Consider the following 21,941-nt stretch of genomic DNA (forward strand, 5'->3'; position numbering starts at 1 on the left):
ATTCTCAGGCATGGTCATCACTTACTGTATTACACTCCATCTCTACCACAATGGCGAAAAACAATCTTAAGATGGAGAGGATGCCCATGCTAGTCCAGTGGAGGAGCCACCTATCTCGTGATTCTTCGAAGACTCTTCCAGGACAACAATGTGCAATCATCCGGACCCAACACTAGGCGGCGATCTATGCACAGATATGAATGTCAGCAGCCCTATATGCCAAGAACAGATGCATACTGGTAAGTAGCATATTCCTTCCCCAGCACCATGATGGCTTCTCTGAACTCAGTAGTGTTTGGTACCAAACTACTCCTTTCAATGAATACACACCGATGCCAGTGTGGGATTTATTGAATTATGTACCCAGAGGCCACCTCAGAGGTGCCCCCTGGAAACCTACCAACCCCGTTTTCTGGACCCCTGGGTTGAGAGCATCTGCTCTCTGGGACCAGAAACAATGCACATCCTGGGTGGAGGTGTTACACATCCACCCTCAGGATGAGCACATTGCTCAAAAGGGAAGCTTCAAAGGCCTGCCGCCTTTATGATGTGACCCCCAGCCTCTGCTGCTGGCAGCAGATGGCAACCCCCGGTTTACACATCCACTTTGGGTGGGAAAACCAGTGGGAAAACCTAAGGTGACGGAGGCGAGGTGAAGCACATCTTTCAGTCCCGCCATCTTGAAGATGGAGAGACCCCATCAATCAGGGCTAGGACTATGCCCCCTCCTGCAGGAGGGTGGTATAAATGAGGGTGTAGTCACCCTAGATAGGGTGCCTCTTGGCCCTACCTACTACTCCCCAAAAACACGCCTAGATTTAGTATTTAGGTGGCTCCTCCAGACCTGGAAACTAGTTCTCGTCAACCTAAGAAGGACAACGAAGAAACCACCCTGCAGCGAAGCCTGAAGACGCCTACTGACTTGGCCCCAGCCCTATTGGCCTTTCTCCAGCTTCAAAGACCCGGCAAAAGAAGAATGTGCCTGTCCTGCAGCCAGCAACTTCCAGAACCAGAGGAAGACTGCCTTCCCTTCGATAAAGACCAGAGACTCCAGAAGACAGCGGATCTGTACCCAAGAAACCTACACAAAGGATCATGGTGTCCTCCGGAACCGCAAGTATCCAGAGCAGGTTCCTCCTGGACTTCATGACCATGCCTGCAGCCTACCACGGCCAGCTCCCCTAAGAAGAATCAGACGCTTATGGACACCCCTGCACCAGAAGCTCCTGGGCCTTGGTGAGCTGAACAGACTGGGCCTCTGTGACCCTAAACATCTTTACTTACCTCTGCTGGTCTCCCTCCTGCAGCTTGTTTCTCCGAAGCAAGTTCTCTATTGAAAAGCATTGGGCACCTGACGCAACATTTGCACCAAGTATAGGGCCACCCCTGTGCCACAAGTGTTTGCTCTAACTCCCAAAGCTTGGCCCCAGTAACGGACTTACCTACCTGCAAGCAGTGTTGCTTCGAGCCATGGGAACAGCGAAGAGCCTTCCCTGGAAGATGCCGGTGAAAAGGCAACAACAGGGCGCCTTGTCTCCGGGAAGGAACACACCAACAGATGACAGACCTCTGGAGAAGAAGGGACCTCAGGAGACTAATCCAGAACCAGACGCCAGCGGGGCTCCGTGGAGTCCGCCATCGGTGCCTGATCGACGCCGAAGTGGGCACCCGTGGCGCCGGGTCGACTTCTGCCACTATGTGTTCTCCAGTAGAATGGGGTGAGGTGAACGCCGGTACGGCGAAGGACCGGCGCCGAAAAGGCACCGGCTCGGCCTCAGATGGGGCGGCCCGTGTCGAGGACCGAATGGGGACTCGGGAAGGCGCCCCAGGTACCGGCCTCCACCCTCGACTCCACCGGAACCGGGGAGGAAGGCTCCCGGTGTCAAAACGGCACCGGCTCGACCTCTGGTGAGGCAGCTGCCTGCTCAGAGGACCGAGGGGGACTCGGGGGCAAGCCTGGAGTCCCGGCGATCACCTGCGACTCTACAAGGAGCCCCTTAGGGATTTGCGGCGAGGCAGGGACGCTAGGCACCGAAAAGGGGCGCCCTGAAGGACCACACCTAGACGACGCCACCCTCCTATGACCTGAAGCTGAAACTTTCAAGGCCGGAGCTGCCGGCGACTCCGCGGAAGTCCCCGCGCGAGGCAAGAGATCCGCAGACGTCTCAGGAGGTGGAGGAAAGGCCAAAGAAGCCTGCAGAGCCGCAGCATAGGCTGTCATTTGGGCCCTAGTTGCCTCCACTCTGTGAAACGGTGGGTAGGGAGGTGACAGGCGGGGGCGCATGTCCCGGGGGAGACAGCGCCTGCCAAGGAAGGAGGACAGGGCCTTGGAGACAAACTGAAGGACCTACCAACCAGTGAGCCACGCCCAAGGGGCCGCGGTGAAAGACGATGCCGCAGACGAAACCGGCGGCTCCTTGCCTCCGAGGTAGGGGACGGACACAAGACAACACCGACCTGGACAATCGTGGCGACAGCAACTTCATCCGGCGCTCCCGCCGTGATTTAGGCTTAAGGTGCTGGCAGGTGTCGCACCTTTCCAAGTAGTGGTGCTCACCCAGGCACCACATGTAAATCGGGTGAGGGTCCGTTGCCCACATGGGACGTGCACAGGAGGTACACGTCTTGAAGCACGAAGGCATTCGCACACTGTTTCACTTAACGCCAAACCCAGAAAAGGGATAGAAGCCCTGAAAATAGGCCAGGACACAATCCGGATCCGCGTTGCATGCTGAAAAGAGAAAAAACTGACGTAGGCGCATTGGGGTGGGACTTCTGTATCCTCGCTGACGTCACGAACGCGGACGACGTCAGGGCGGAGTCACGTGGTGCCGTCCCCCCGGCACGCAGGGATGCTGTGGCAGAAAAGTTTTCCGGATCCAGTCTCATGCCTAGGGATAATTCTACGTTAAGGAATCTGCAGCTAGTAGTTTCTATCAGATGATAAAAAATAATAAAAATGACATCTATATTTCAAATATAACACAAAGCCCGCTGACTGGATCCACGGCACAGGCTGTACAAGTATGGCACACTGTCACAAAACACTTGCAATGGGACAATAAACCACCATAGCCTCACCACTGTGGAGTTCAGAGAAATTGGGTAACCTCTTGAAATCAAAGGGGTTTCAGAAATGGGACCTCATAGGAATTTCCTGAATCAAAGACATCTGGGGAGAGGGAACGATACAACCGTTTCTGGCACTTCAAGCGCACTATCAGCTTTCGGATACCGAGCATTACCGCTACCTTCAAATCTGCCATGCTTTACTCACTCATGTACCGGGTGATACGTCACTCCCGAAAGCCTCCCCTCTAGAGGATAGAATCCTCGACAGACATCTTCCAGAAAAGACCATATCCCTAATATATAGGAAACTGATCAACAATATGGAGGATCCATTGTCGAACCTTAGAGTGAAATGGACCAGGGGTGGACTAGAATTAGATGACAAAGATTGGCAAGAGGTGGTTTCCTCCCGAGTGGTTATAATCCAAGCCAGGTTAAGGTTGGTGCAGCTAAAGAATTTGCATAGGATTTATGTAACGGGCCGGGCCTGGTGCCAATGGAACGGGTGGACAATGGGGAGTGCAGACGGGGATGTGGGGCACTGGGAACGTTCATACACATATTGTTGGATTTTCAACAGATAGAACAGTACTGGACGGACATTCACTGCATATTGCAGACCATGCTGGGAGTAGACATGCGGCCGGAAGCTCGAAAATGCCTATCAAACTTTTGGGAGCCAACGGATCTCAACACATACACCACGCAATGGGTCACTCTGGCATACATGATCGCAAAACGCAACATCGCACAGCTGTGGGGGGCTAGTCAAGCGCCCCATTTGGGGAAGTGGAAGGAAGATCTGGATTGGTGCATGTACAGAGAAAAGTCAGTCTACATAGCTAGGGGATGCCCCAAGAAACGGGTTTAGGAGTGGGAAGCGTGAAACAGGTATAGAGGGGACATTTGTACCCCAAGTCGTCAGGTGGTCTCAGGCACTCTGGAAACCCCACAAATCAATTATGTAACAATTGTGACTTAGTTTGCCTAATGTGTATTATCTCTGTGGAGGAAGTAACAGCCTGCTTGTAAATCATTTGTTGTGATTTGGTCGAACTGTTAATACAAAAGAAATGATAAAAAATAAATAAATAACACAAAAACCAAACACCGAACTGTCAGCCCGTTGTATACTGAAAACCCAACATTTGAGCACATTTTGATCCGAAAGCAAAGCGAAACAAAACAAATAAAACAAAAAAACAAATTCTGTCATATGAACGCATTTTTTTACAGCATTGCTGCCAGAAGGGGCTGCTCTGAGGGGGGGGGCTCTCGAGTGGCGGCCGCTGGAATACAACCCACAGCTGAAGCCCTTCATCTGTGCTTGGGGATTACGTGCCGGTGGTCACATGTCCGATTTGGGAAGGAGGGGGAGGCCCAGTGGGAGATTCCTTTGTCCGCAAGCATCAGTACAGCAAAGCTAGGAGTGGAGTCTCTGACAGGCTGGCCATTCACAAATTAATAGAGACTGTGGAGCGGGCGCCACAAATGCATTACGGTTGGTGAAGTGGGAAAAATTGTCTGAACTGAAGAGCTTGTGACAAATTTAATCTCCTGTGCAGCGTGACGGTGCAGTTAGACCCCCAGGGCAGGTTGCGGAAGTGGGAGAGTGTGTTGTTCCTGCAAAACCAGCTACTAAAAAGTCAGTAACAAAAGAGTGCTCACAAACTGTAAATAAAACAGAGTAAGAACACGTGTAACAGGGGCAGTCCTCACAGGAGGTTACAACAGGAAAAAAGGAGGTACTAAGGAGGGACTAACTAAACAAATTAACCAATGGGAAAAAAACTATTTCCAAAAGACCATCAAAGGAGCCAATTAAATACATGGGCGGCAGATGGGCAGAGCTAAAAGCCCATACTCTTGAAACAGCATGTCTCAAAGCGACAGCACATGCGCTGCCAAGGCGAGGCCTAATAATGACAATTGTGAGAGAGAAAAAAAATCACTTCTCATATTATGTGCACTTCCATTATTAATTTTGAAGTCCAAAGTTTAGAATTCATTGCTAAAAAACAAGAAACTGCAAAAGAAAAAAGACCATTTATCTCTTTCTTTAAATAGTACACTTCCTGGCAACAGCAGACAACCTAAGATCCGACAAACATAACAAGCAGAACTGTCACAGAAGTATGCACAACAAGCAACAGCCTCGCCACAGAGATCATCTTGTCAAATGCAGAGACCAGTAATTTTGGCACAGTGTTCACACTGACAAAACAGACGCAGAAGAGAGTGCCATAAATAAGAACTACATAAGTCAATAGACTTCAGCTAACACTATTAGCTTTTCAATTATTGACGATTAACCCAATTTTAAAATATCGTTGCGAAAGACAGGAGCTCATTCTGCCATGCAATCAAGGCACACAAGCATTCTCACCTGTCTTAGGAGGTTGTCCTCATGGTGTCGAATTGGGATATTTTCGTACTCCGCAGCATTTGAGATTATTTCAATCAGGCCACGTACTTTCGTCTTGGCATTAAGCGACATACTGAACAGTTCTAAAGGTAAACCAGAAACACTTATTAGGAGATAGGATGTGGTGAGAAGAAGTGGGTTGCCGTAGCAAACATCATTAGGTGGGCTTACAACCTTCTCCACTCTAAAGAAGGAACTCTACGATGCCTGTTAAAGATAGAGACATTTGATAAGGATACTTCTCATTTTATCTTTTCCAGAAATATGACAGCGGCATTTCAATTAGCAAAAATTAGCTCTGAAATTTTGTTATCTTGGACACCGGCACAACTCAAACTTTTTCTAAAAAACTTTACCCCCAAATTGAGTTTTGAGCTTGACCACTTACACTGTACTAATTTACCTGTGTATAAATCTTATGCTAAGTCTCTGGAATACAAGCATGAACAGCCTTACTTAGACTATTCTCTTACACACGGTGCAAGGCGGTCTATTACGATGTTGTGTCTGGGTATCTTACCCGTGTTAACCTTTACCTCAACTTGGAGACCAGACAGTTCTCCGCTATGTTCACTCTGTCAGGGGGGTAACCAGAATCTTGAGCATCTCTTATTTATATGCCCAAATGTCAAAGTTGTAAATGCACGGTTAACATGCCTTGATCCTATCTATCGGACATGTAGGATAGTCACTGCTAAAGATTTTCTATTAATATGCAAAAGGCCGCTGAATGAATTCGTTTGTTATAAAATATATACATTTTTAAAATCTTCATTGAAAATGTATTGAATTGTATAACAAACTGTGTGCAATTTTTAAAATTTGTGGTCCTCAATTGAGTACCAAAACAAATAAAAATTATTTGACTTGACTTGAAGTGGGTAAACACAGGCACTAGGAACAATGGATGAATCTAAAAAACTAACAGGCAGCAAGAATGAGACATAAAAAAATAACTGCATTAGCTCTTTAGAAAGAAAGCCTCAAGATTCCATAAAACCCTCTCCCTTTGAAATTACCGATAGTGGTGTAATTGATGTAATAATAGGCTGCTATCATTCCCAGGTTCAGGGGAGCCACATCCATCTCATCTTCAATGCTAATACACTTGGACTGCTCCAGGTCACTCAAGGTCTGTTCCACAAGCTCAGAGAGGTGATCTGAGAGATGTCTGTGGGACACGCCTGCAGGGAGAGGAAAGACATGCAGTAGGTGAGATGACAGATGTCGGTGGGACACACATATAGGTAGATCAGAAGAAATTAACACGTAGAGAGAGAATATACAATGTTAAGGTGAACATTACATGCCTGCACTATACACATGAATTGGATGGAAGGGAAATAGAAGAGAGATGCAAGAGCCAAGAAGGACAAGTTACTTACCTTCGGGAACACCATGGTAGACATATGATCTAGCTGCAGATTCCCTACCTTTGCACTTCCCAGACTGGATTCAGAAGGTTTTTCTTGAGCAGTACCCCTGTGCGCCGGTCAACTCAGCGTGATGTCTCAATCATCGTGACATCCGTGCCGTCTATATAGGCGCAGCCTCGGCACGCAGAAGTTTTCACAGCTTTCCATGCCTGAACCATGGAGCCATGAAGTTGACTGACAGTGGTGTGTTTAGACAACTAGGGCCCTGAAGGGGAACAGCCTTGACATTAAGAATTGATCTGCAGTGCGGGGAGGATGAGTGGGTCGGTTAGGAATCTGCAGCTGGATCATATCTGTACCAGAAAAGGCGTTACCGACAGCAAGTAACTTGTCCACCTCATATAGACATCTAGATGCAAATTCCTTACCCTTAAACAGATACCCAAGCAATACCATCCCCGGAGGGGAGACAGCGAAAAGGTTTAAATCAGAAAGTCCTGTAGGACTGAATGGCCAAAGAGGCCCTCCCTACGGACCTGCTTGTCAGGCAATGCTGCTTGGCAAACGTATGTAGGGATGCCCATGTAGCCGTTGGCAGATGTCGAGTACTGGGACACCACGCCGGAGAGCCGTGGTGGCTGCCTTACCTGTTGTGAAACAAGCTCTGAGGCCTTCAGAAGGCTGTTTCTTTGCCAGCGCGTAACATATCTTAATGCAGAGGACAACCTATCGGGAGATGGTTCTCTTCCACACAGCATGTCCCTTCTTTGCTCCAATGTACCCCACAAAGAGTTGATCATCCACCCAGAACTCTTTAGCGCGGTTACGGTAGAACAATAACGCTCTTTTTGGGTCCAGACGGTTACCCCCACTTTTTGCCTGTTGTCAGTGTGTTTTTTTTAGACCTAGTCTGCTGGAATCTTGCTAATTAGGACCCTAGCAACTGTGCTTTCTTCCCTAAACTGACATATTAAGTACTTTGGTACCTCCAAAGTTGGCTACTGGTGTACCCGCGTAAGTCCCTAGTATATGGTACTGAGGTACGCAGGGCATAGGTACACCAGGGATCTCCCATGGGCGGCAAAATGTATTGTGCCACCCATGGGGGTCCACTTAAACTGTGACTACAGGCCTGTAATTGCAGCCCGTTTGAGTTGGTAGTGGCACCTCTCACGACAGATATAGGTTTCCGTATATCTGAGGTCACCACACTTAAAATAAGTCACTCCTATAGTAGGGTCTTCAGTCCTGAGGGCAGTGTGCTTGGTTATAAGTGTGAGGGTGCCCCGGCATGAGCAGGACACCCCTACAAATCCCGGGGTAGATTCTCCAGGCTATGTAAGTGCGGTCAGCCATTTTAAGACCTATAGTAGACATCAATCATTAAGACATGCCAAACTATATAATGGCTGCACCGAACCTGGTCATATTTGGTATCAAACATGTTGGAATCATACACAACACCGATTTCAGTGTTGGAAGTATGATTCCCATGTACTGGGGGGTCCCCTTAGGGGACCTCCCTATATAATCCTGACAACAGCCTTTCAGGATTTGCAAGAAAGCGCTGCTGCCGACCACAGACACAATTATGCCCTCCTGCTGTTGAGGCATGCTCGAGCAGGGAAAAGTGGAACAATAGGTTTCCTGTCACAGGGAGGTGTGACCACCTTGTAGGAAGCTGGCTCTGTATATACTATACCAAAATGAGGTGTAGTGTGCACAGAGTCCAGTGGAACCCCAAAGGTAGGCAGAGGTAAAAGTAAATAGCACCATACTCTCTATTTGTGGTAGTGTGGGAAAGCAATAAGGCTTTATCAGAGGACAGTGTTAAACATTTGTTGTACACTTTCAGTCAGCAACGAATAGGCTACTTACCAGTATGCATCTGTTCTTGGCATGTAGGGCTGCTGACATTCATATCTGTGCATAGATCGCCGCCTGGTGTTGGGTCCGGATGATTGCACATTGTTGTCCTGGAAGAGTCTTCGAAGTATCACGAGATAGGTGGCTCCTCCCCTGGACTACAGTGTGCATGGGCATCCCCTCCATCCTCAGATTGTTTTTCGCCATTGTGGCAGAGATGGAGTGTAATACAGTGAGTGATGTCCATGCTACATAGCAATTCTGAATGCTACAGCTGCTACAGGCGCCGGGGAGGAGGGTGGGCGATATGAATGTCAGCAGCCCTACATGCCAAGAACAGATGCCTACTGGTAAGTAGCATATTCGGTTCGAGGCATGTGGGCTGCTGAATTCATATCTGTGCATAGATTACATAGCAGTCCCTCCTGCTAGCGGCGGCTGCCCGTGCCAGCTGCAGCAGTCTGAAAAAAAGTTTTGAGAACAGCCTGTCCTACAGCTGCCTGCTGTTTAGAATGCACATCTACGCAGTAGTGTGTCGTAAATGTATGTGTGGTGGACCATGTGGCTGCCTTACATATCTCTTCTAAAGGAATATTCCCCAGGAAAGCCATGGACGCTCCTAACTTACGTGTGGAGTGTGCTCTTGGTGAAATGGTTAGTGTGCGTTTAGCCTTAGCATAGCAAATCTGTATACACTTAACGATCCACCTGGCTATCCCTGCTTTGGAAATGGGGTTGCCTTTGTGTTGTGGAGAAAAAGCAACAAAAAGCTGTTTTGTTTTTCTGAAATTCTTTGTTCTGTCTATATAGTACATTAGAGCCCTTTAGACATCTAACGTGTGTAGGGATCTCTCCACGACATTTTCTGGATTAGGAAAGAAAACTGGCAGTTCTATGGTCTGGTTCTTGTGGAACTGCGAAATCACCTTGGGCATAAATGTAGGGTTTGTGCGTAGTACAACTATTTGCGTGGACCTATATGAATGGCTCTTGAAAGGTTAGTGCCTGGAGTTCACTAACTCTCCTCAGTGAGGTAATGGCTACTAGGAAAGCAACTTTCCAGGTCAGAAATTGAATCTCACAAGAGTGTAGAGGTTCAAAAGGTGGTCCCATCAATCTGGTGAGGACCACATTCAGGTTCCAGACTGGTGAAGGTGGGTGTCTGGTAGGGATCACTCTTTTAAGTCCCTCCAGAAAAGCTTTAGTGGCTGGCACTCTGAATAGTGAGAGGTGCTGCCTGTTCTGAAGATAAGCTGCTATTGCGGATAAATGTATACAAATGGAACTGTACGCTAGATTACATCTGTATAAATGCAACAAATAACAGACAATGTTTTGAATAGATGCATCCAGGGGGTTAATGTCATTGTTGTTACAATATTTGACAAACCTTTTCCATTTAGCCGCATAGCATGCTCTAGTTGTGGGCCGCCTTGCCTCCTTGATGATATTCATACATTCAGGCGGCAAGTTGAGGTAGCCAAATTCTAAGACTTCAGGAGCCAGATCGCCAGGTTAAATGTTGCGGATCTGGATGCTGAATGTCGCCATGGCTCTGTGTCAAAAGCCTGGGCGTGATGTGCAGCCTTTGATGCGGTACCACGGAAGGTTCTAGAAACGTGGTGTACCATGGTTGGTGTGCCCACATTGGAGCAACCAGGATGAGTGTCATCGAGTGTTGCCTCAGTTTGCGTGCCACTAGCGGTATTAGAGGTTCTGGGGGAAAAGCGTACGCAAATTTGCCTGACCAGTTCAACCATATCGCATTGCCCTGCGACTGTGGATGTAGGAACCTGCTGGCGAAGCTTTGGCATTTTGCGTTTTCCCCTTGTGGCGAACAGGTCTATCTGTGCATGACCCCACTGCTGGAAGTACGATTGGAGTACTGATGGGTGTATCTCCCACTCGTGCATCTGGTGGCTGTGTCTGCTGAGCAGATCCGCCATCTGGTTGTCCTTGCCCGGGAGGTGTTCCGCCATGAGGAAGATGTTCCTCCGAATGGCCCACTTCCACATGCTCTGAGCCAGATGAGACAACTGTGGAGAGTGTGTTCTTCCCTGCTTCTGTATGTAGTGCATGGCAGTCATGTTGTCCGTCCGGATCAACACGACCTTGTAGCACAAGTGTACTTTGAAAGCCTTCATTGCCATGAAGATTGCCATCAATTCCTGAAGGTTGATGTGCATCCTCTTTTGTTGTGCTGTCCATAGTCCCTGCGCTGTGTAATGGAGTACATGTCAGTATTATTTTTGGTAAAGGCTCTTGGAACGGTCGGCCCTTGCAAAGGTTTCGTGGGTTCCACCAATGCAGAGAGTTGTATGCCCGACCGCTCACCAATACTAGGTCTTTCCACTGTCCTTGAGCCTGATTCCACTGACGTGCTAGGCACTCCTGGAGCGGGCGCACATGTAGTCTTGCATGCGGGACTATGAAGATGCAGGAGGCCATCATGCCTATCAACTGCATGAACACTCTTGCTGGAAATGAGTGTTGGGGTCTGAACTTCTGTATTAGCAGTTGCATGCTGTTTATCCTCGCTGAATTTGGCTGAGCTTTGGCTGACAGAGTGTTTATTGTCCCACCCAGGTACTGTCGCACGTGGGCGGGCTGAAGATGTGACTTTGGATAATTCCGCGAGAATCCCAGACTGTGAAGAAGATGAATGGTGTGGGACATGTGGCTGGCACACTGCTGGGCCGTCTTTGCTTGAATAAGCCAGTCGTCCAGATAAGGGTAGACATGTATGTGCTGTCTTCTTAGGTGTGCTGCTACCGTCACATAAACAAGAAGAATCCTACTGCTAGTGTGAGGAAAGAAGGAGAGGGGGAGCACTCAGTGTTGTGTAAAATACCCCTCACACACCAACAGGCCCCTTGGTGTCATGCTTCATCATCGGGGTCTTCGCACCCCGCTAGAGGGATGCGGCACGCTGCGACCTACGACTACGTGGGAGCGTTGACAGGTGTAAACTATGTGTGGTGTGTGTTGATTGTGAGTGATAAGAGGGTTAAATGTGAGTGGGAAACGTGGTGAGGAAATTAAAAAGTACCTGGCTAGTGGGAAAAATGAAAAAAACTTTATTTCGTACCCCTAGCTGGTGCTATTAAAAGGTGTGCAGAAAAAGACGAGGTTGGTTTGTCTTAATTACGGACAAAACCTCTGGTGTGCGTCGACATGTTTCGGTACGTGTGTACCTTCTTCAGGACGGGGCACAACTCCCAACCCTACTCACGTATTTCTAAAAAAAGGGGGTAATTATATTTAATGAAAAGTGAAATCACTCGTTTCAAGTTGGCTACAATGTGCCTACAGCGGTTTGTTGGGATCATGTATTTACATGTCCTGCAAAAAAGGAAAAAACCCATTAGGTTTGGTTACCTTGAGGTATTGGCTCAGACAGGTGCAATCACCTGGAGCCCCAAACAAAGAACAATCTGTAAAGGAAAAGACATACTAGACACACAACACATAGAACACACTTAGGTTTTTGTACTCATTGTTTTTCAGACATACTCGTAGTCTTTGATGTCTACTGCATCATGAGCAAGTCCCGAGCATCAAGGTGGGTAGGTGGATCCACAAGATACATAAGAATCTTGACAACCCACCAGGGAGACCCATTGTGTCTGGCATTGGGTCTATCCTGGAACCCTTATCAAAATTCTCTGACGCCTTCCTCAGACCGATGGTACAAGCCACAAATACATACCTCAAGGACACCAAGTCGGTCCTACAACTCTTGGAAGACCTACCTTTTGACCCAACCATGCAGCTCCTAGTGAGTCTCGACGTGGAAAGTTTATAAACAAGCTTGCCCCACGAGGAGACACTGGAGATAATCGAGGAGGTACTCTTTAGCCGACCGTGGAAATACCAAACACCAAGAAACCTTGTCCTGGAGTGTATCAGTATGGCCCTGCAAGACAATTTTTTTCAGTATAAAGAGACACTGTATCTACAAACCCATGGGACAAGTATGGGAAGCACGTTTGCGCCGAGCCTGGCAGGACTATACGTCCACCATCTTGAAGAACAAAAAATCCTGCATGAGAACAATCCTTACCGTTCCCAGATTGCCATCTGGAAACGGTACATCGATGACATTTTCATCATTTGGAACGGTGATGCCAACAGTGCTAGGAGTTTTGTGATCTGGCTAAATAACCAGAACCAATATCTGAAATTCACTAGCACCTTTTCAAATAAGTCGATGGTCTTCCTAGATTTGAACATTTACAGCGAGGATGGAAGGCTAAAAAGTAACACCCACTTCAAGCCAACCGCCAGGAATTGCCTGTTACGCTATGACAGCTTTCACCCTAGACACCTGAGGGAAAATCTGCCGTACGGACAGGTTCTGAGATTACGGAGGAACTGTACGGAACTAAGCGAATTCAACCGTCAGGCAAAGGATCTAACAATGAAACTCGTGGAAAGGCAGTACCCAACGAGGACCATTGAAAAAGCGAGAAAACGCGCAAAAAACAACCATAGGGAGGCTCTCGTAGAGGAAAATCCCAAAGAGAAGGATATGAACAGGAGACCCATCTGCGTGACAACCTACTCCACAATATCGAACCAGGTGTCAAAGGTGATCGAGAAACATTGGGGCATCCTGAACTGTGGTAACCTCAATTTTGAGAAACCTATGCATGCGCATCGGAGGGGCAAGAACATAAAAGACATCGTGGTCCATACTAGACCACGGGAAAACCAGGCTGCGAGACAGAACCCGACCAGTGTACAGGGCCACTTCCCATGCGGTGATTGCAGCTGCTGCCACCAGACTCAGAAAAGCAAGAACCTCACATTCAGGAATGGCATGACATGGGAACAGCGCCAGTTCACAAACTGTAACACAAAAAATGTGGTATACTTGATCAACTGTCCATGTGGATTGGAATATGTAGGCATGACCACTCGACCGGTCAAAACAAGAATTGGTGAACATAAATCAAACATACGTTGTAAAAAATCAACAACCAAAATGGCATCACATTTCCTGTCACTACAGCACTGCATAAATGATCTTCGCTGGACTGTCATTGAGCGACTGCCTTCGGAATCAGGCCTGTTCCAGAAGGAACAACGTTGGGTGTTCCGCCTTGGTACCCATATCACGGGACTAAACGATGACATACCGTGGAGCCAAATCACTTGACCACTACGGCTGGTACTTGCCCACAAGGGCTAACGCTGAAAATCACATCTCTGAATATGCACTACCCCCAACCGGCTATTACGCATGCGCATAGACACCAATGGTAAACAACTCATGCGCATGCACACATGATACACAGTCGTGTAAACAACGGCGCTCCCCTCTCTCTGTTCAGCGCCGGACCCATGAATAGCACATGATTGGCCAGGAAACGGAAAGACCATACATGGACATTCCGGCAATGAATAAACACCAATAGGTCACATGTCGAAGTTAATTAAATCACATGCATAAAGGCGAAAATGGATAGTCTTCATACATGTTCCCTGTGACTTCCGGCAATTAACCAATGACAATTCACCTAGCCTCTTTAAATACCACCAAACACGTCCGCAACTCATTCACGGCGGAGCAGCACGGGGTGGTAGAAGGAGGCCGATACAGGCGGATTTCGTGAGTATTCTCTCCACACTGAATCCAGCCTTGCTAGGTAGATGGATGAGGTAAGAAATAAACATAAGTAACAGCACTGAGTCCACCTCTCTATCATTGTAGATTGTGGATCCACCTACCCACCTTGATGCTCGGGACTTGCTCATGATGCAGTAGACATCAAAGACTACGAGTATGTCTGAAAAACAATGAGTACAAAAACCTAAGTGTGTTCTATGTGTTGTGTGTCTAGTATGTCTTTTCCTTTACAGATTGTTCTTTGTTTGGGGCTCCAGGTGATTGCACCTGTCTGAGCCAATACCTCAAGGTAACCAAACCTAATGGGTTTTTTCCTTTTTTGCAGGACATGTAAATACATGATCCCAACAAACCGCTGTAGGCACATTGTAGCCAACTTGAAACGAGTGATTTCACTTTTCATTAAATATAATTACCCCCTTTTTTTAGAAATACGTGAGTAGGGTTGGGAGTTGTGCCCCGTCCTGAAGAAGGTACACACGTACCGAAACATGTCGACGCACACCAGAGGTTTTGTCCGTAATTAAGACAAACCAACCTCGTCTTTTTCTGCACACCTTTTAATAGCACCAGCTAGGGGTACGAAATAAAGTTTTTTTCATTTTTCCCACTAGCCAGGTACTTTTTAATTTCCTCACCACGTTTCCCACTCACATTTAACCCTCTTATCACTCACAATCAACACACACCACACATAGTTTACACCTGTCAACGCTCCCACGTAGTCGTAGGTCGCAGCGTGCCGCATCCCTCTAGCGGGGTGCGAAGACCCCGATGATGAAGCATGACACCAAGGGGCCTGTTGGTGTGTGAGGGGTATTTTACACAACACTGAGTGCTCCCCCTCTCCTTCTTTCCTCACACTAGCAGTAGGATTCTTCTTGTTTATGTATCAGTGCCCGTGGAGTAGGAATCCTACTTTGTACTCTACCTCCCTTCTTTGTTTAAAATAGTGCTGCCACCGTCGCCAGGCACTTTGTGAACACCCTGAGTGCCGTTGTTACCCCGAAAGGGAGGACTTTGAACTGATAATGTTGATTTTAAATAGTGAACCTGAGATACTGTGTGTGTGATGGGTGTATGGGTATATGGAAATACGCATCTTTTAGATCCAGTGTTGCGAGGAAGTCTCCCTGACTGAGTGGACGTTAATTCCAGACAATACCCGTACTGGACAATGTCTCTCACCCACCTGTCTGTGGTGATGGATTTCCAGACTGGCAGGAACTGTTGTAGTCTCCCCCCGACAGGTGTTATATGGTCGGGGGCAGTGACAGGGCGTCACTGTTTGCTATTGGCAGAGGATCTGGAACCGTTTCCTCTGCCTCTGCCCTTGATGTTGTTTCCACGATATCGACCCTGGTTGTTCTTATTGTAGGTGGATTGTGTACTTCCTTTATTGTACTGTGTCTGTTGCGTGGATTGGCCTCTTGAAGGGCCCCTAGTATTGGAGCGACGAAAGGAGCCACCCCGAAAGTGCTGTGATTGCAGTACCCCCATAGACTTTGCAGTCTCCGTGTCTTTTTTTATTTTTTCAAGGGTGGTGTCAACCTCAAGTCCAAATAAGTAGTCCGGGTTAACTGGCTGATTGAGGATAGAAGTTTGTATTTCTGGTTTGAATCCCGAGATTCTCAACCAGGCATGTCTCCTTAACATAACGCTAGTGTTGATGGCCCTGGCTGCAGTGTCAGCTGCGTCTAGCGCGCACTTGATGGAAGCATTGGTTATAAGCTTCCCTTCTTGGATTAGTAGTTCTGCACCCTCCTTGTACTGATCTGGTAGGTGTTGCAACAGTGTCTCAAGGGTATCATAATGGGACCTGTCATATCTGGCTAAGAGTGCCTGAGTGTTGGCAATGCGCCAGATGTTAGCCGCCAGCGCAGCCACCCTCTTTCCTGAAGTTTCCAGAACTTTTGACTCTTTGTCAGGAGGAGGAGCATCACCTGTAGTCTGGGAGTTTGCTCTCTTACGTGCATTAGAAACAACTAATGGGTCCAATGGCAACTGTCCCTTTATATAAGTAGGGTCCCCAGGTGCCGGTCTATATTTCTTTTCAATCCTTGGGTTTAACACCCTGGCTCTAGTGGTGTCCTTAAAAATGTCACCAGCATGCTTAAGGACCCCTTTTAGCATGGGTAGGGTCTTGACTGTTCTTTCTGAAGTGGAAAAGGTGTCGACCAGAAAGTCTTCCTCCACAGGGTCAGCATGTAGCTCGACGTCATGATTACTGGCTGCTCTTTCAATAAGGGCGTTAAAGGCAGTAGTGTCCTCAGTAGGAGATGTTTTCACACTGTACACATGAGTGTCAGGGGCAGTCTGCGGATCCCCTGGGTCAGCCAGGTCTGCCCATGGTTGGGTTTGATCATCGGGATCAGTGTCCACATGAGAAGGGTCATCTTCATGTTCGTCATCCCCTGCATCCACATCGGAGTATGTGGGTGAAACATTCTGAGGTTCTTGTCCATAAGACTGGAGGGGTTCCACAAGAGTTGGTGACGTTGTTGAAACCCTCTTCTTCTTCAAGGGAATCTTATATGACTCCATGTGTGTCATTATTTTCCTTTTATATATGGACAGTCTACCTGTTTCCGAGTCGATGAATTGCCTCGACTCCTGTTCTTCAGGCTCTTCTGTAGCCTCCATTTCCGTCGACACTCTTTTAATGGCGCCAATACCTCTTTTCGGTTCGAACAACTTCGGACGCACTGAGGGTGGCAAGCCGAATTTGATCGGCGTCGACGCGGTCTGAACGTTTCCGACCAGCTTTGGTGTTGGGGCCTTCTTTGGCCCGACCGCTGTAGCCTTATCCTTGATGCGTTGGATTGACTCCGACACTTCCTTGGCTACGAATGTACTCGGCTGCGTCGACTCGACAGGGTCCTTGGAGCCAGTCTTCGCCTTGTCCGCAGGCCTCGACCGAGGATAGATCCTGTCTTTCGGTTCGAGTCTTTTGTGGGTGTCGACTCCTTTCGGCGTCGGCCTCGTTGGTTCGAAAGCCTTGACCTTGGTCTTCGGTGCCCCAACCGTCGGTTTGATGACCTTCTTGAGCTTTTCGGCATCGACGGCCATTTTCTGTTTCTTCGGCTCCGAGGGGTTTGAGGCCTTGGAGCCGACCAGAGTTAGTTGCACTTTCGGTTTTATTATTGATGCTTTCGGTTTCGATTTCTTTGGATCGACCGATGGCGGTTTTGAAACCGATGGCTCTTTATTAATGTTCGAAGCCAGGCCTTTATGCGGGGCTGTAGAACGAGACTGTGGATCTTGGGTAAGGCCTAGTGACGATCCCTCGACCTGAGCCTTATTGAGTGCGTCATCGTCGGCCCCCGTATAGCCGGTTGGGCCTAGCTCCTCGCCCGAGCTATCTTCTACGGCCCCAAGGGCCTCTGCGTAGTCTCCTACCTCTTCGACGACGTTTTCATCTTCTTCTTGCATCTCTTCGTCTTTGGCGTCGTACTTGGAGTCATGCTCCGAAGCCGGATCGGAGCGGTATTCCTGATCCTCCAGATCAACGACCTCTTCGTCTTCGGTCCCGAAGATGTTTTCAGGAACAGGCGCTAACCTTTTCGACTCCAGTCGAGTCGCGCGTCGAATTCGAAGAGTTTTCTTCGACCTGAACCGGGCACAGGCCATACAGTTGGCTTTGTTGTGATCCGGGGACAGGCACTTGTTGCACACCGGGTGGACATCGATGTGCGGGTATTTCGTATTGCAAAGTGGACACCTCTTGAATGGGCTTCTTTCCATTGTAGATCGAAGATCGGGTCGAGTGTGGAAAGAAAACCGTCTGATTCCTCGATGTCCTCGAAACAAAGTTACCGGTACCGAACGAAACGATACCGACGCGGTCGAAAGCCTTTTGGCTTTGTAGAAAGTTTTCCTAACTTGAACTAAGATAGTAACCTCCGAACCCAATGGCGGAAAAAAACAATCTGAGGATGGAGGGGATGCCCATGCGCACTGTAGTCCAGGGGAGGAGCCACCTATCTTGTGATACTTCGAAGACTCTTCCAGGACAACAATGTGCAATCATCCGGACCCAACACTAGGCGGCGATCTATGCACAGATATGAATTCAGCAGCCCACATGCCTCGAACATTAATTCACACACTCAGACTGAACTTCAGAACAATTGTTTTTGTATAAAACATATTCTTTTAGGTATTTAATTTCCTTTTTGAAGTAATCTTGTGTATTATGTTGAAATCTCCGAGAAGGTGACATACCAATGTGATAGTGATATTGAGTTGTAATGAATAAACTTTTTTTTGCTAAACACTTTGTGGTTTCTTTTAAACTAACTTACACTTCAGATTAAACAGGTAAAACGAGCTGCTTAACACTCCTTCAAGATAAGCCTGAAGGCTGCTCTCCACAGCTACAACTTTGAGAGCTTTCTATGGTTATCAAAGTCCACTAAAATCACCATAAGAGTTGCTTGGATTAGTGCAAGGTGAATAAGTGTGCACCATATACTAAGACAGCCTCCTACCGGTTGTATTTTTGCAGTGGCTCAAATGGTGCACACATCAAATAAGTGAGGACCAAGTTAAAAGATGAGCGGGGAAACAAAAGTGTAACCCCTTTCAGAAAACTATGTACAATAGGAGAATTGAATAGTGACGGTTGGTCTGGCCATCGTAGAAAGGCCCGAAAGGTAGCCCTTTAGAGTGCCCAGAGCAGAGCCCTTCGGAGCAAGAGATAGGATCAAAAGGAGGCAGACAGAGGGTCAATAGACCGTTCTGTACAATATTTACAAAATGTTTGCCATCAGCAGGTGGATATCGACTTAGTGGAAGAAAGCCTGGCACCCAGAATAACTTTGCATACTTTGGTTGGTAGTGTTAGGTCGTTTCTCATCTCTAAGATGCCCTCTGAATGCATTTTCCATTAAATCCCACACTGGTATCAGTGTGGGTTTAATGTACTGAGAGGTTTGATACCAAACTTCCCAGTTTTCAGTAAAGCCATTATGATACTGTGGAGTTCGTAATGACAAACTCCCAGCACCATACACTCTTACTGACATGACTGTGTATAAGAATTGGCTTAGACACTGCAAGGGTAACAGGGATCATGCACCTATACCCTCACAACTGGTATAGTGCACCCAGCTAGAGGGGTGGCTTACCTATGACAGGGCAATGGGTGGTAGGCATGGCACACAGGGATGTGTGCCATGTCAACTCTTCACTTTGTTCTGCACCAAACCACACAGGCTGCAATGGCAGTGTGTGTGTAGAGGTACTGGGCCTCTAAGGTGGCACAATAAGTGCTGCAGCCCTTAGAGGACTTCCCTGGCCACAGTGCCGTTGGTACAAGGGACTGACCTGTGGCCAAAGGGTGCCAATTGGGTTTTGTCTTCAATGCAGTTTATGGAAAGAACATAGGCCCTGGGTACCTCTTTGGCAGGAACCCAGGGCACACTCAGTCAAAGTACATCAGCAGTTTAGCAAAAAGTAGGGGCAACCATGCAAAAAGAGGGCACTTTCTTACAGGCGCAGGGTTGACATGTTCAGGTGGAGGACGCTCCCCTGCTGCTGCGACAGAAGATCCCCACGAAGGCGCAGCCTGAGCAGAGAATCGAAGCTCATCTGCAGAAGTTCAGGATACCAAACTCTCCATGCCCAGTCTGGAGCCACAAAAATGCTCCTCATCTTCTTGAGCACTCTGGACAGGAGTGGTATGGGCGGAAAGGCGTATAGGTGTCCTGAGCTCCACTCGAGACGAAAAGTGTCACTGAGCGAGTCTCTCCTTGGAAACTCCAACGAGCAAAACTGCTGGCCTTGTGCGTTCTCGACGGGGGTAAACAGATCTAACCAAGGCCCTCCCCACCGCTAAAAGAGTCCTTGCATCAACTCCAGATGAAGATGCCACTCGTGATCCGCTAGGCACCGACGGCTGAGTTTGTCCACCCTGGTGTTCAGTGAACCAGCTAAGTGTTGAACCACCAGGGATATACCCTGTTATTCCAGCCATGTCCAGAGACGAAGAGCCTCCTGACAGAGGTCCACAATCCCACCTCATGTTTGTTGCAGTACCACATAGTAGTGGTATTGTCCGTTAACACCTGAACCAGCCTTACCTGGAGAGATGGTAAGAAGGCTTTCTGTGCCAATCTGATTGCACAAAGCGCCAACTGGTTGATGTGGAGCCTGGCTTCAGCCGGAGGACAGAGTCCTCTGATCTCCACCTCCCCCAGATAGCCGCCCCATTTCAGGAGTGACGCATCTGTCACAACTGTGAGATCTGGGTGGGGAAAGGAGAGGGGTCTGCCTGTGACCTATTTGCAGTTTGTCAGCTATCACTGCCGATCTTGTGCAGTTCCTTCCAAGATCTGGATCAGGTCGGTGAGATCTCCTTGATGCTGCAACCATTGGAGCTTCAGGTTCCCCCTGCGGGGTCCACATATGCCATCTAGCATGATTCACTAGCAGGATGCATGGGCTCATGAGGCACAGCAGCCTCAGAGATAATTTAAACCGAAATCCAGGATAGAGGCTGAAACATCGGTACCAAAGCCTGAATATCTTGGACTAGCCGTTCGGGAAGATAGGCCCGTAACTGCACCGTGTCCAGAACAGCTCTGATGAAAAAGAGCATCTGGGAAGGAGTCAGGTGTGACTTCAGCACGTTGATAGTGAACCCCAGCAAATGCAGGAGGTTCGCCATAGTCTGGAGGTGGGAGAAGACAGCCTGCAGCGAGCCCGCCTTCAACAGCAAGTCGTCGAGCTAGTGGACGACGGGAACCCTTGATCTCCGCAGATGAGCTGCAACCACCGCCGTCACGTTGGTGAAAAGTCGAGGGGCACTGGTGAGACCGAAGGGGAGAACGGTAACTGAAAGCGCTCTTGGCCCATCATAAACTGCAGGTAGCGGCGATATGCAGGCAGGACAGGAATACGAAAACAGGCGTTCTGCAAGTCCAACATTACCATCCAGTCTCCCGGATCCATGGCATCTTGATCTTCTCTTTTCTGAGAAAGTAGTTGAGGGCTTCGAGGTCGAGGATAGTACAAAAGCCTCCACTCTTTTTGGCGACCAGAAAGTAGCGGGAATAGCAACAACAGCCTCTTTCTGGCACTGGAAACCTCTCTATGGCTCCCTTGGCCAAGAGAGTTGTGACTTCCTCTCAAAGTAAAGCAAGGTGATCCTCCGTCAGCTGATTGTATGTAGGAGGCATGGAGGGAGGGGTCGTCTCAAAGGGGAGGGAGTAGCGCCTTCGAATTATCTGTAGAACCCACCTGTCCGAGGTGATGTCCCGCTAGTGGTGGAGGAGATAGTGTATCCAGCCACCAACTGGACACCAATGATCTGGGAGGATAGGACTAGGAGGATTTGGAGGCGGAGGAGTGAGGGCGGTTTGTGGCCTGATCTGACCACGTGGGTTGTAGAAATTGCACGGTCCTCTGGCTAGGGTAAGGCTGAGATGGCAGGAATCCCCTTCCGAGGCCACGACAGGGGCAAAAGACAGATGCTGGATGAGATGACACAGAGAGGCGCAAGGAACTGACCATCGCCCAAGATTCTTTTAATTACTCTAGCGGTCCATCATCCATATCTCCGAAGACA

The 21,941-nt window shown here is 48.3% G+C and overlaps 1 protein-coding gene across 1 annotated transcript in view; it reads right to left on the reverse strand.

Annotated features, from left to right (window-relative positions):
* Positions 1–21,941, reverse strand: part of SNRNP200 (small nuclear ribonucleoprotein U5 subunit 200) — a 442,987-nt gene that overhangs the window by 20,473 nt on the left and 400,573 nt on the right. Inside the window, exons 38-39 of the mRNA XM_086943332.1 lie at positions 6,517–6,681; positions 5,459–5,580 (exon numbers count right to left, since the gene is read on the reverse strand). Coding sequence (XP_086799458.1) covers positions 5,459–5,580; positions 6,517–6,681 — 287 coding nt within the window. The remainder of the gene's footprint in view (positions 1–5,458; positions 5,581–6,516; positions 6,682–21,941) is intronic.

This window comes from Lissotriton vulgaris, chromosome 11 (assembly GCF_964263255.1).
Source record: "Lissotriton vulgaris chromosome 11, aLisVul1.2, whole genome shotgun sequence".
Lineage (NCBI taxonomy): Eukaryota > Metazoa > Chordata > Amphibia > Caudata > Salamandridae > Lissotriton > Lissotriton vulgaris.